Source organism: Saccoglossus kowalevskii, chromosome 4 (assembly GCF_978046115.1).
Source record: "Saccoglossus kowalevskii chromosome 4, keSacKowa6.1, whole genome shotgun sequence".
In the NCBI taxonomy this organism is placed as follows: Eukaryota; Metazoa; Hemichordata; class Enteropneusta; family Harrimaniidae; genus Saccoglossus; species Saccoglossus kowalevskii.
The window spans coordinates 22718248-22733781 of NC_140644.1; the positions used below are offsets into that span (position 1 = coordinate 22718248).

Consider the following 15534-nt stretch of genomic DNA (forward strand, 5'->3'; position numbering starts at 1 on the left):
ATGGGTACATTGTGTACAGTTACTATGAACATAAACTTTTGTGAGTTGTTACAATGTGTACATTGTGTACAATTAGTATGAACATAAAGTATTGTGAGTTGTCACAGTGTGTACATTGTGTACAGTTATTATGAACATCAACTATTGTTAGTTGTTACAACGTGTACATTGTTTGTAGTTTATTATGAACATAAACTATTGTGAGTTGTCACAGTGTTTACATTGTGTACAGTTATTATGAACTTAAACTATTGTGAGTTGTTACAACGTGTACATTGTTTGTAATTATTATGAACATAACTTATTGTGAGTTGTCATAATGTGTACATTGTGTACAGTTATTATGAACTTAAACTATTGTGAGTTGTCACAATGAGTACATTGTGTACAGTTATTATGAACATAAACTATTGTGAGTTGTTACAACGTGTACATTGTGTATAGTTATTATGAACATAAACTATTGTGAGTTGTTACAATGTGTACATTGTGTACAATTATTATGAACATAAACTATTGTGAGTTGTCATAGTGTGTACTTTGTGTACAGTTATTATGAACATAAATTATTGTATGTTGTTACAATGTGTACATTGTGTACATTTATTATGATCATAAACTATTGTGAGTTGTCACAATGTGTACATTGTGTACAGTTATTATGAACATAAATTATTGTGTGTTGTTACAATGTGTACATTGTGTACATTTATTATGATCATAAACTATTGTGAGTTGTCACAATGTGTACATTGTGTACAGTTATTATAAACATAAACTATTGTGAGTTGTCACAATGTGTACATTGTGTACAGTTATTATGAACATAAAGTAAAAGTTATGTCGTGTCTTGTTTAATAAACACAATTGTTGTTTGTGTACGAGCATATCATGGTTTTGTCTTCGGTTTTAAATCTATTGTTTTACGATGTATATACTTTTTTTTAGGGTCATGGTTTGCAACTTTTGGTACATATTGGGTCGTTAATATCCCTCTACTATGTATGGATGTAACACGTAAACCTAAATCACTTTACCAATATAAAATTCAGTTGAACAAATCGGTAAGTTATATTTATAAATAAGTTCTGATATATTTATAAATATGGGTATTTATTTTCTTTTTGCTGTACACGTGCACTGTTTCATAAGGTATGTTCTAAACTTTGTGTATGCCTCATCGAATTCTATATTTTCAAAGATATTAGTTTTAACCAAACGTAATATGGTGACTACGATTGTGTGATGTGATGACTCAGGAACACACGAAACATCAAAGAAACCAGAGAACTTTCATAGTGAACACATTGTTTTCCAACATTTTGAGCTTTACCATCCTACGTAATAATACACTAGGGTGATCAGATGACGTATTATAGGGTACCATGTGTGCATTTATTTATATCACGTTTTTATGTGTGTTTTTTTATGTACAAATTCCTCAATTTTACATTTCAAATCAATTATATAGAAATCATTTTGTTTGGTATATAATTTCACGTTTTCAAGGCGCTGGTTTATCGAGCTTGTACACAACCCGACACAACATTGACGGCGCGACAATGAAAGTACTGGACGCATGTCTGAAGCAACATTGCGAACTGACTAGCAAATTTGCGCGCTAACGCACTGCGTGTGATGGTATATGTAAATACATTTAGTTTCAGTGAAATTGAAAACATAGATTTTCTATATTCGTAAAAAGGCATAAACTATTTATCAAGGGTTCTCAGAGAAGCATCATTCTTTGTTGTCATAGGTGTATAAATGTTCAATATATAATCGCGTATTATGCTACATTGGTACATTGTAAGAGATGTTATTCTTGTTCAACATTACCTCAGTCACAACAACGTAGTCTTTCAAGGGTGGGGGGTATTTTGGTGTCATCCTAACTCAATGTTTAAGCAACGACCAGATAAGATATTTTTACACTGGCGTTTGACTTCAAAATGTTGTTTCGTTCGCAGCTTCCTTGTTGTACCATACTTCGGCAAATCCGTAATGAAATATAATATAGCCTTGGAAATAATATTTAATCTTAGACTACATTTTTTATAACATGATGCACTGTACGTATGCTAAAATTACGTAGTAATTTTCTTCTCTCCTTACTAGCTTGACATTACAAAACTCAAAAAGTTATTCAAGGTGATACTAATCAACCAACTATTTTACGCCTTGGTCGCCATGTGCGCGTACTATATTATTGCTAAATGGCGTGGATGTAGTACAAGGAGTAGTGATTTGCCGAGCGGCGGAAGGATACTGATCGATCTACTCGGTTGTGTGGCTTTTGTCGAAGTAACTTTCTACTACTCACACAGGTAAGAAAGATGGACCTCGGCATTCTGAATGTTATTACAATAGGGTAATCACAATTTACACATGTTATAACGTCAATGAGAAGGTATATGCAAGATGATACCTGATTGGCTAGTCAACCCTAACGCCTGATAAATCAGAGATCAGTTTGTTTATGTGTTTGTTTTATTACAAAATAATAAATGATCTCCGTGGTATTTTCTGTCATTATTTACATGTTTTTTTTCTACAAGGATAATTCATCACCCATTCCACTGCATCCCATTAGTAGGTGACATTATATAGTTACATTATTAGTATGGGAAATCAGTTGTACCCCTTAAATTTCACTCAAAACTGACGTAAGACTAATTCAACTCTTTTTTTCTACAAGGATAATTCATCACCCATTGCTGTATAAACACATACACAAACTCCATTATGAATGGACGGCTCCTATTGGTCTAACGTGCATCTACGCTCATCCAATCGAATTCATGTTTTCGAATATATTACCTGTGATTGGTGGACCGATCGTGATGGGATCTCATCTCATTGTACATTGGCTGTGGTTGGTGATTGCAATGGTCTTCACTAGTTTTGACCATAGCGGGTATCATTTTCCGATGATGAAGTCTCCGGAAATTCACGACTTTCATCATTTGAAGTGAGTGTCCTCGGTTAATATATATACCGTTTTATAATTCTCTTTTTGAAGTGTGTAGTAAATCTTTTAAAGCGGGAGGGTCGTCACCTGCGTACGCGCGGGAATTTAGTCCCAAGCGATGATGACAACACACACTAAAAACGCAAAGGCTCATGGGTAGACCCTTGTTTGTAAACAATGACACGCTATGGCCATCTGACGCATGCACAGGTGACGACTCCTCCGCTTTAATATGTCAAAACATCAGACGTTGGTGCTCGAAATCAGGTAAAGAAGCAATACAGATAATTTTGAGTATTTTTGAGTAATTTAAATAATGCTCTAGGAACAATAGAAAATGATTTACCATAAAATATATGAATAAGATGAATTAATGACGAAATGCGCATGCGTCTAGATTTATCTGAACGTATATTCAATTCATTATTTAATTGAATGAATACTGCCTTGTATGCTGCAATTTGTTTGTATGAAAAATCACACCCTTTTTTTGTTCTGGGTGCAGTATCAAAAAACAATATTTAAATATGCTCAAAAACACTGAAACTTATTCATACTGCTTCATTTAATTGACTAGTATATATGCAAACTTTAAAACATGAATTAACAACTGCACGTACTCACTACAGCTAAGTATACAGTGGTCGATATTACAGCTACTATTACCCTCGATATTTACTTTTTTCGCAGGTTCAACGTCAACTACGGATTCACTGGTGTACTGGATTGGTTACACGGAACTGACACTATGTTCAGAAACAACGTCGCCTTTAAGCGGAACAAGCCATTCATTGGAATAACCCCAATGTCTAAGACATATCCTGATGATCGAAAAAAACATTAGACATGTTATAAACATTGATTACGTTTCAATGCATTTAATATAGCATCGAACATAATTGTATTTTCTTTGTATCTATGCGAAGTTTCATTTACATGGAAATTGATATGTCATTTGTTTGATGCGTTTGACGGAGTGCAAGTACTGATTTGCTTATGAACATGTCACATGTCACTGCAAATATATGCAATGCATTGTGGGAGATAACTTCATATCGTATGCAATAATGGAAACTATTATCACATTGCAAACCGACTTTATTATATGTTTTTTTTAAATGTTCTAACAATAATACGATTACTATCAATACTAATACATTTCATGTCACCGAGCCAAATTGTGGCGTTTCAAAAAAGAATTGTTTGATCCCCGGGATAAGTGGCGACTTTGAACCTCGGGCTGATCTGTATTTCTCTGACATGTTCCAAATACTATGAAGTCTGAAGAGCAAACACGTCTTTTGCATTTCAGACCATTTTGACATTTGTGATAAAAATATCATCGCACAAAGTTTATTCTTAATTAAATAAAAACATTATTTTTAATCAAAAACAATACGTTTGTTGTACCGGATTCTGCCGTAAATTCGCCTTGGGCCGTTAAATGGCAGTTCGGGTTTTTTTAAAATGAAATGGGACCAAGAAATCACCCAGAGCGGTTTTTCGTCAGTTTTTAAAGTTTTTTTTTAATATTTTGGCTTAATTTTTCGGACATTTCAATTGTTTCTGACGCGTAAAATAGTCCATTTAGTTTTTATTCAAAAGTATGTTTATTGTGACTAGCGTGAATGGGTAAACTTCGTTTCGACAATGAGCTGTTATCACTGTAAACAATGTTAAATTATTCTTCTAATGCTCAGTTTATCTTTCAAAATCAACTATTTTTTATTTGGAAAAAAACATGCCATTTTCCCATCAAAATCCAAGCCAAAAGATCGTACTACAACATCGGCAAATCTTTTCCGCGTTGCGTTCAATAACATTAACATATTTAAATAACTATGGTAATTTGAACATGTTGGCATCATCCAGCATTTTGATTGGTTAATTCGCGACCTATTCGGTCATTTCTTGCAAAAGATGGCGAATACCCTACCGCATCGAGCGTTTATATGCGACCGGAATCATTTGCTCACGATGAAACTAAGTTGAATTTTATTTGAATTTCATAACAATTCAACGAATTTATTTTTTGTGCGTTATTATAATCACTACTAAGTAATAATCAACAATTGTGAATCGCAGCATGACCGGATTGCTACTACGCAATGCAGTTATGTTCGGTTTTTTTTGTTTTGGAACTTCGTTTAAAATATACTTTCGTTGCCAATAAATTTAAAAAAAAATATATTTGAAAAATGACAATGGGTGACATTGGAATGATATTTCAGGCGGTCTACTTTTTAATTCAGCAAGAGAAAAAATGTATCAAATTTTAGATTAGTTTCCGCAATACTTTCTTTCGTCTTGTGTGGCCCAACTGGCGGCGTTGAAAGTCTCCGCAGTTGGATTTTTCAATGAAAATAGAAGTCCCCAAAACGTTTTTGATGATTATTTTTCGAAATTTTGAACCCCAAATAAGCGCCCACTTGGCCGTGAAATCATCGCCCAGGGCTATTTTTCGAATGGACGAATTTATGGCAGAATCCGGTAGTAAATATGATTTTTAATACATGAAATGCACAAAATTTTATTGAATTTACGAGAAAAAAAAATCCGACCGACCGACCCATTTTTTTTCAATTTTCCTTAAACCCCATGCAAAAATGCGATTTTTGACTATTTTTCATGACATTTCGGACTCCAGCATTTTTCAAGTTTGACGATGACCCAAAAGTGTTGATATTGCATGTATTTCAAAGTGTTGTAGTATGGGTGTATTTGAGGAATGATTTATGTGATATTTTTTACTCTTACATAGCAGTCATCTTGCTTTTACGTGTATAATATGTTGTGGACATTTTGTAATAGGCATTCTCAAAAGTCGGTGCAGTAGTTTATTTCGAGAATAACCGTGATGAATATTACCTTTCAACTTTGGCAGTGCACAGCGTAACTGATACTATAAAGGCTGCATGCATGCTGTGGGTCAATGAAACATATCCCAGCATTCCCACTGTGTGCTCGCCATATTGCTGGTATTAATTCGTAAATCAAAGCGAATTCGTCAGTAAAAATAGACGGGTCGGATGGTAGATTCAGTAGAGTATATGGCATTGTAAACGAGCGGGGTCCGTCGCGTTTTCCTGTTGACTGTTGTAGGTAAGTGTTCCCTAATACCACACTTTCTATACAGAATACTTTTCCGGTATTGTGCAATATATTTTATTATCTCTTGCGTTGGCATATGCGTTTAAAGAGTGGTAGTCATAGCAACATACATACCGCGTGTAAAACAGCAACGAACGTGACATGTCTATTATAATTAAATACTATTTACAATAAGCAAAATGGCGAACTCACCAGTAACATCACATTGAAACCGCACTGATTTTAATTGTCATGGTATCATGACATCAAGCTTAAATATTCAAATGGTGCTAGAGTAGTAAATACGATGGTATAGTAATTGAAGTGCCTAAAAGGCTGACGTCAGCGTAACATGGCGATGATACGGATTACGTACTGATGTGGGCCGGGTCAGTTCACCTTACTATATATAGAAAGCGTGTTTAGGCGTACTAATGTGTCGTGAAATCAGAAGCCTTAGGTTGGATAAGTGGTAAAAAAACGGTGAACACAATATTGCATTTCAGCAAAGTGGGTAATCATCTAATCAGATATGGTATTCTAAACGATTGTTGTTTCTCTTGAAACAGATTAAGGGTTGGCCATATAAAATTGAGGGGGTCTTTTACATATAAATATATCAAAATATTTTGGTTTTCTCTTTTTATTTTTAAAGCGGGGGGTCTGGCATAAATTAGACTTCCAAATAACATATGTAAAATATTTTTTTTTCTGTGCGTATTATAAACTTCAATACTGTAACGGTGGTTCACATTGATTGGTATCTCAAATATCAGGCACATACTGGTTGCCAAGCTTCTTGTTTGAATAGCAAATCTTAAATTTTCAATTAATTTTTAATCTGCATCCAATATTTTCAGCACACGGGAGTTTTTTTTACAGCAAGTAGCTATGTTTTGCTCTTGTTACACTTGTTTATATGTATTTATCTGTTAATGTTTTACAATGTTTGACAGTTTATCATTTTACTTACTAATACATTATATTTTGTTTTTACCATACCAAAACTCATTTGAATTTTTTTCTATATTTTCCATCCAATTTGATTTGATTTCAATTGATTCAGTTAAGGCATTCTTCAGAAATTCACTTATTCTAAACCAATATTGTATTTGCTCAGTTGTAGTTATAATGTTATAGTTATATTGTTATACTAATTTATAACTCGCAATTGGGAAACGTTCCAATTCTCCTTTAATTGCAATTTTGAGAGTTATTTCACACAAATATGTACACGCTTTTGCAATTGAATTGGTAGCTTATCTCGTTTGCCCAGTACAAATGGAAGCGTCTCTGTTTCCCCGCAATAGGCGAATGCCCACGAATGACCTTACTTCGGTGACTTATATCGTCAAGGCCGATTTTCATTAATATCAGGATTGTTAATATGTCACTAGAGCGCCAATTACCTGTGTTGAGTTAAATTATATTACTGTAGACATAATGGTGGACACACGAATCAACATCACTCTGTCCAATCCTGGCTTATTTGTGGACACTTGGGACAGAATATACCAATTTTCAGGGCAAAATGAACTTGTCATGTTTTGCTTCGGTAAGTATTTTTTGAAAGTTTAAAAGGAATGACGATCTAGTCTATTTAAGAATGTACCAACTCCACGGAGGTAACCAAAACTATCGGGACATTGCCGTATTTGTAATGTACAGTTTTACATAATACGTCTATATTTGGGTTTTGATGGGAACGTGGTGTAATAACTCTTTCGTTATGTCTTTTTAAGGGTCGTGGCTGGTGACTTTTGTAACATATTGGGTAGTTAATATACCACTACTGTGCATGGATTTAACGCGTAAACCCAAATTTCTTTACCAGTATAAAATTCAAATGGATAAACCGGTAAGTTCATTTTTATTTTAGGCGCTGTTATATGTTATATGTTTTCGAATTCTTATTTTCAAATCCCCCATTGTCTATTTTAATGCAGTCCCATTATGGTTCATGTAAATCTGTACTCTAATGTACCTTTTTCGGTTTTGTGGGGTTTATACTATTTTACCCACAACTATCAGGTTTAGAATTGTAAATCTACGAGAGCCCATACATTTAACGACTTACACCACAAAATATCAATAAAATTACGGTGTTAAAATAAAAAAATTACGTTTCGCAAGCCGCAAAGAACACAAAAACTAACGTGCATACGAGAGTATGGAGTATCGAGCAGCGATCTATGTCAATGCCCTGTCCTGTCCGTGTCATGAAAAGCGGCTAAGAAATTATTATTCTGGCTGTCATATTGTTGAACTTTGTTGTACCAACACACTTCGACACGGTGAGTGTCTGACAAACAGTACGTAAGATTACCGAGTAGGATGTAATTTGTCATTAACATAGTACACGTAATATTTCCAATCGCAGAAAATGACTTGTGAAATGCCTGTTTATGATACGTACATATTTGTGTACCGTTATTTTGTACAAACGTTTTTTTCTATTATTATTACTGTTTTGTTCAGATTATTGTAGCGAAAAAAAATAAGAGCAAAAATGCCCCCCCCCCCACACACACACACACACAGAAAGTACGATATGATGTTCTACAATCATCAGACCGTGTAAACTTAGATAAACTATCAAAAACGTCCGTCTAAAACTAAAATTTGAACTGAAATTAATGCAATAATCGAATTGGATGTTCATTCTTTCTAATGTTCATGTTTATTCTCCATAATTATTAGTTTACAAGTTGTAATTGTACATTTTACAAACTGTAAAACAAATTTGATTTGCATAAAACTACTTGTGTATATTTTGTCTATGCAAATTAGTAAACATTCATGTTTGCATTGATAATCAAATTAGTAAACATTCATGTTTGCATTGCTAATCAAATTAGTAAACATTCATGTTTGCATTGCTAATCAAATTAGTAAACATTCATGTTTGCATTGATAATCAAATTAGTAAACATTCATGGTTGCATTGATAATCAAATTAGTAAACATTCATGTTTGCATTGATAATCAAATTAGTAAACATTCATGTTTGCATTGATAATCAAATTAGTAAACATTCATGTTTGCATTGATATTCAAATTAGTAAACATTCATTTTTGCATTGATATTCAAATTAGTAAACATTCATGTTTGCATTGATAATCAAATTAGTAAACCTCACGGTTTTATTCGTGTTAGGTCTAATCATAAATTATGATTCAATAGTTCAAATAGCAATGTATCCGTGAAGGTTTACTAATTTGCATACAAACAATAGTTGTTGGAGTAAAAAATGAATGCTTGAAACAATTATTCACATGAGAAGTAGTATATTTTTTGAAAAGACCGTTATTTTGGCGATTTTTACTGCCGATCAATGGTTCGATTAGCTTAGTACTAGTATGCATGTGTCTGGGCCTATGGTTTGATTAGCTTAGTACTAGTATGCATTATCTGGGCCTATGGTTCGATTAGCTTAGTACTAGTATGCATGTGTCTGGGCCTATGTTTCGATTAGCTTAGTACTAGTATGCATGTGTCTGGGCCTATGTTTCGACTAGCTTAGTACTAGTATGCATGTGTCTGGGCCTATGGTTCGATTAGCTTAGTACTAGTATGCATTATCTGGACCTATGGTTCGATTAGCTTAGTACTAGTATGCATGTGTCTGGGCCTATGTTTCGATTAGCTTAGTACTAGTATGCATGTGTCTGGGCCTATGGTTCGATTAGCTTAGTACTAGTATGCATGTGTATGGGCCTATGGCTCGATTAGCTTAGTACTAATATGCCTGTGTCTGGAGCTATGGTTCGATTAGCTTAGAACTAGTTTGCATATGGTTCGATTAGCTTAGTACTGGTATAGTTCGAATAGCTTAGTACTAGTATGCATGTGTCTGGGCCTATGGTTCGATTAGCTTAGTATTAGTATGCATGTGTCTGGGCATATGGTTCGATTAGCTTAGTACTAGTATGCATTATCTGGGCCTATGGTTCGATTAACTTAGTACTAGTATGCATGTGTCTGGGCCTATGTTTCGATTAGCTTAGTACTAGTATGCATGTGTCGGGGCCTATGTTTCGATTAGCTTAGTACTAGTATGCATGTGTCTGGGCCTATGGTTCGATTAGCTTAGTACTAGTATGCATTATCTGAACCTATGGTTCGATTAGCTTAGTACTAGTATGCATGTGTCTGAGCCTATGTTTTGATTAGCTTAGTACTAGTATGCATGTGTCTGGGCCTATGGTTCGATTAGCTTAGTACTAGTATGCATGTGTATGGGCCTATGGCTCAATTAGCTTAGTACTAATATGCATGTGTCTGAACCTATGGTTCGATTAGCTTAGAACTAGTTTGCATGTGTCTGGGGATATGGTTCGATTAGCTTAGTACTAGTATGGTTCGATTAGCCTAGTACTAGTATGCAAGTGTCAGGGCCTATGGGTCGATTAGCTTAGTACTAGTATGCATGTGTCTGGGCCTACGGTTCGATTAGCTTAGTACTAGTATGCATGTGTCTGGGCCTATGGTTCGATTAGCTTAGTACTAGTATGCATGTGTCTGGGCCTATGGTTCGATTAGCTTAGTACTAGTATACATGTGTCTGGGCCTATGGTTCGATTAGCTTAGTACTAGTATACATGTGTCTGGGTCTATGGTTCGATTAGCTTAGTACTAGTATGCATGTTAATTGTTCTATGGTTCGCTTTGTAATGCGCAAAGTTGTAGCTGACATACATGTCAATCAACGTTGTCTGTGCTGATGTAAAGATATAATTAAACTAGATAATTACCCCCATGTATGGCAGTACGTTTAATTAAATTAACAATATTTGTTATTTTTAAAAACAATATAATATATGTAATATATGTGTCAGCTCAAGGGTGCACTTTTTCCTCACTAGATCAACGTTGCTAAACTCAAGAAGTTATTCAAAGTGATAATTCTCAACCAACTGTGTTACGCCCCTTTAATGACGTGGGCGTACTACGTCAGTGCTATGTGGCGTGGATGTAGTATCCGTGGTAGTGACTTGCCGAGCGGCGGAAGGATACTGTATGATTTACTCGGCTGTGTGATCTTTGTTGAAGTCACATTTTACTACACGCACAGGTAGAACACTTTCTGTATATACTACCCGAGTCTGATTCGCTGTCGCAAATAGCTAAAGATTTAGTGGGCGGAACAGAAATCGTATAGCATATGTTATATTTCGGTAGCGGGGTAAATGTTTTTGTATTGGTACAGTAAATTGATAATTCATTGATCGCCACAGATAATGAACCAGTTAGCAGATGATATTAGAAAAAAACATCAGTTTAATAATCGCAAAACTCTAACCTTCAATATACTAGTAGTTAGATAGTTAATACTGACATGAGACTAATCCAATTCTTTTTCTACAAGGATAATTCATCACCCATTGCTGTATAAACACATACACAAACTCCATCATGAATGGACGGCTCCTATTGGTCTAACGTGCATCTACGCTCATCCAATAGAATTCATGTTTTCAAATATATTCCCTGTGATTGGTGGACCGATTGTGATGGGATCTCATCTGATTGTACATTGGCTGTGGTTTGTACTTGCAATGTATTCCACTAGTATAGGTCATAGTGGTTATCACTTCCCGGTGGTTAAGTCACCTGAAGGTCACGACTTCCACCACTCAAAGTGAGTAACATTTTTTTCTAGAACATATCTATCAAGTTATAAGTAATGTATGTGTGTTGTAGCCAAGCAATGTGCTAACACGTGACGTCATGCGTCACACACCGCGAAGCAATGTGGTAACACGTGACGTCATGCGCCACGCACGCGAAGCAAAGTGGTAAGACGCGACGTCATGCGCCACGCAGCGCTAAACAATGAGATAAGACGTGACGTCATGCGCGACGCACCGCAAAGCAAAGTGGTAAGACGTGACGTCATGCGCCACGCACCGCGAAGCAATGTGATAAGCGTGACGTCATGCGTCACACACCGCGAAGCAATGTGGTAACACGTGACGTCATGCGCCACGCACGCGAAGCAAAGTGGTAAGACGCGACGTCATGCGCCACGCAGCGCTAAACAATGAGATAAGACGTGACGTCATGCGCGACGCACCGCAAAGCAAAGTGGTAAGACGTGACGTCATGCGCCACGCACCGCTAAACAATGATATAAGACGTGACGTTATGCGTCACGCACCGCGAAGCAATGTAATAAGACGTGACGTCATGCGCCACGCACTGCGAATCAATGTGATAAGACGTGGCGTGATATGCCACGCTCCGCGAAGCAATGTGATAAAACGTGACGTCATAGCCACCCACTGCGATTCACTGTGATCGCACGTGGCGTGATGTGCCACGCTCCGCGAAGCAAAGTGGTATGACGTGACGTCATGCGCCACGCACCGCTAAGCAATAAAATAAGACGTGACGTCCTGCGCCACGCACCGCGAAGCAACTATAAACATGTATATCATGGCCACAATACCATCTACCATGTGACTACGAATATTACAGCAGTGATTGTATCACATTATAGACCATTTACCGTTAAATGCAAGACCCAGCGTTATGCGTGAAGACAGACGTAAAAACAGGACAAGCAAAGGTTATAACGTCGTAGTGGCGTCAAAACATCACGTGTTTGTTGGGGAAAGGACATTTCTGCGCTTGTAATGATGTGCTATACACATTTGATAATGTTTAATTTTGAAACACTATTAATGCTTCCAATCCATTCAAGACACAGTCACTGTCTGGTATTAAGACTGGTCTTAATGAACTGAGCTATGGGAAGTGACATATGTTTGTTGCTCATAATTTAAATAAATTAATAATGCAATATGCTGTGAACAGCTACAAGAGAATTGTGATTTAATGTGATGTGATGTGATGTGATATGATGCGATGTTATGTGATGTGATGTGATGCGATGTGATGTGATGTGATGGGATGTGATGGGATGGGATGTGATGCGATGCGGTGTGATGTAATATAATGTGACATTAAGTAATCATCACACTGAAACTTCCTTATGTTTTTTTTGCAGATTCAACGTCTACTATGGATCTACGGGATTATTGGATTGGTTGCATGGAACTGACATTATGTTTCGAGACAACGTCGCCTTCAATCGACACAAGAGACTGATAGGAACAACCCCAATGTCTAAGATATACCCCGATACTAAAAAAAGGCAGTAAATGAAAACTGGGCGATCACTTCACAAAAACATCATGTGATACAAGAAATTTTTCATCACATTCTTCATCTGCGTGTTTCCGTAGTTTTAACATGATAGTATTTATATTGATTGCACTGTGTATAATAACAAACAATGAAATTCGATGTCTTCTAATTTCTAGGGTTGAAACTGTATGGAATTGACAATATACTGAAGCCACAGAGACATTTAAAATAGGAAATGTTAGTTTACAAATGCAGAAGATGTTGCTATTATGCATTACCACACCTTTTATTAAAAGTTCAACCAATAATGTTGATAGCTAAAAATGTTCAGATAGCAAAGAATATAGATTACGCAGTAAGCATTGAACAGAAAGGAACATCCATACCTTGCAAATCATATTCAAATCATAAATAAATTTTAAATTATCCAATGACAGTAAATTAATAAATAATGAATCAAAACTGAGTGATATGAGTGTGTTGATTCTGTAAATAACATAATGCATTCGGACTCGGTCAGTTAAAGGAACATGGAGTAATGGGATTTAGAAACTCGCGTTGTGCTGAATGCAATTGTGTTATATGTATCTGCCGAGTCAAGATATCACATACGATAATGACGTTATCGTAGTATTCTCGGTATATGATTCTCTCCCAACCCAATAATGGGGGTAATATGAGTCAATACGAAGCTGCTTACAAGATTGTGCCTGATTGGCTATCTAACCATAACACCTAACAGTTAGACCAATCAGAGAGCAGCTTATATGTTGTCATGTTTTTGACGTATCAAATCCTGTCTTATTAGCAAGTTTGGCATTTTGTTTTTCGATTGACCCGACCTATATCCGCAATTGTATCTCCAGGCAGTCTACCTCACAATGTACTACTCATTAAGATAACTGTAAATAGAGTGTATATATAGGTAAACAGTTCACTGGATTAATTTTGCGTGTGTACGCGTACTTTAAACTCAGAGATAGCAACTGAATTGGTGATTCTAATGAGTCAACAACAAAAGTCAGTAAATATTCACTATTTATCAGTGTTAAAGGACGCAATGTATTCCTTTTTGTTGTTGTTAAACGGGCTGTTCGAGATATTACATACACATCCTGGTGGCGCAGCTTTAAAATGACATCATTAAGGTGTATATTACTGCCAAGCATGGACAGGGGAACGTTTGGGCATATCCCTCTTAATGCACTCCTGTGAAATAATATGTCATTTCTAAGGGAGTTTGTAATAAAATATAGCTGCAAGCAGCAATGATAGGTTTGCGGCCTATAGGCAGTTGCACCCGATTGATGTAAACATGTCAATCGTTGTAGGAGACACACCCACAATCAAGCAGTTAGTGTATGTAATGTTTTCTTTATATTTAATATATTGCCAATCATGTGTTTGTTAATATTAGCGTAGTGTTGGTTAAAAGTGACACCTAACCTTACTCTTCTGATGAATGTAAGCCTTATATATGTGTGGTAGCATATCCGTACCTATAATGGTTTTATTGTGATCACTTGTATGCATATCAATGAGGTCACATGACCATCCAAGAGATTAGTACATTCTGGCTCACATATGATATTCTATGCTATTTCTCGCTTCAACAGGAAATGATGTTAAAGTAGTTGCTCATAATGATTAATATAGTATTGTAAAATACTTTATTTTCGTGTAAGAAGAATAAAAAAATGTTTGCAACGGGATTTCAAAACTGAAGTAAGCGGTTTTTCATTGACCTCTATACAGTATCGCTACAATCACCATAACATGATGCTGCAATCATTGGTACCCGACTTTTCAGTGTAAAATACACAAATACACAGCATGCATCGGTCGCCATGTCAAAAAGTGCGTTGTCTGGCCATGGTCAGTAACCTCATTTAGGGCATTCTATGAAAAAGATATTTCCAGTCTGGGTTCGTCTAATTTTTATCGACCATATCGTCTGCAGTTAAAGTAGTTTCCTTTTCAATGCGACATCATTTAAGATTTGGTTTCTGAATTTGACATTGCGTATCACTAGCGATTGAGTAGTAAACACAGCTATAATATCAACAAGTTTCCGTTGCCTTTTTTTCCGCTGAATCACTAACTGTAGGTCGACCACGTTTACCGGGCATGACGAACTCACAAAAACATACACATGATTAAAACAATCAAAGAAAGCTTAGGAAGAACTCCCGTGTGCTGAGAGTATTGGAGACACATTAAAATTAATTCAAAGTTTAAGATTTACATTTCAAACGAGAAGCTTAGCAACTAATATTTGTCTGCTATTACGATGCACAACATGAAAACAATGTGATTCACA

The 15534-nt window shown here is 35.9% G+C and overlaps 2 protein-coding genes and 1 long non-coding RNA gene across 3 annotated transcripts; all 3 read left to right on the plus strand.

Annotated features, from left to right (window-relative positions):
* Positions 1–3875, plus strand: LOC102810269 (fatty acid hydroxylase domain-containing protein 2-like). Its single transcript, XM_085498326.1, has 5 exons — positions 1–40; positions 949–1064; positions 2119–2327; positions 2699–2971; positions 3662–3875. Exons 1-5 carry the CDS (start codon positions 1–3, stop codon positions 3813–3815), a joined length of 792 nt encoding a protein of 263 aa, XP_085354452.1. The 3' UTR covers positions 3816–3875.
* A 2071-nt stretch (positions 3876–5946) lies between these two features.
* Positions 5947–7593, plus strand: LOC146747197 (uncharacterized). The gene is made up of 2 exons (XR_014929184.1): positions 5947–6073; positions 7500–7593. It is a non-coding gene; the product is annotated as an uncharacterized LOC146747197 (long non-coding RNA).
* On the plus strand, positions 7593–13680 carry LOC144350406 (fatty acid hydroxylase domain-containing protein 2-like). The gene is made up of 4 exons (XM_085498328.1): positions 7593–7616; positions 10928–11136; positions 11431–11703; positions 13075–13680. The coding sequence occupies exons 1-4, from the start codon at positions 7593–7595 to the stop codon at positions 13226–13228; spliced, it is 660 nt and encodes a 219-aa protein (XP_085354454.1). The 3' UTR covers positions 13229–13680.
* The last annotated feature ends 1854 nt before the right edge of the window (positions 13681–15534 follow it).

Bases quoted from the DNA above. Each gene is read 5' to 3' on its own strand.
- LOC102810269 (XM_085498326.1), top strand. From the start codon at position 1: ATGGGTACATTGTGTACAGTTACTATGAACATAAACTTTT. The intron at 1,065-2,118 runs GTAAGTTATATT...TCTCCTTACTAG, and splicing joins AAATTCAGTTGAACAAATCG to CTTGACATTACAAAACTCAA. The intron at 2,328-2,698 runs GTAAGAAAGATG...TTTTTCTACAAG, and splicing joins ACTTTCTACTACTCACACAG to GATAATTCATCACCCATTGC.
- LOC144350406 (XM_085498328.1), top strand. From the start codon at position 7,593: ATGAACTTGTCATGTTTTGCTTCG. The intron at 11,137-11,430 runs GTAGAACACTTT...TTTTTCTACAAG, and splicing joins ACATTTTACTACACGCACAG to GATAATTCATCACCCATTGC. The intron at 11,704-13,074 runs GTGAGTAACATT...TTTTTTTTGCAG, and splicing joins CACGACTTCCACCACTCAAA to ATTCAACGTCTACTATGGAT.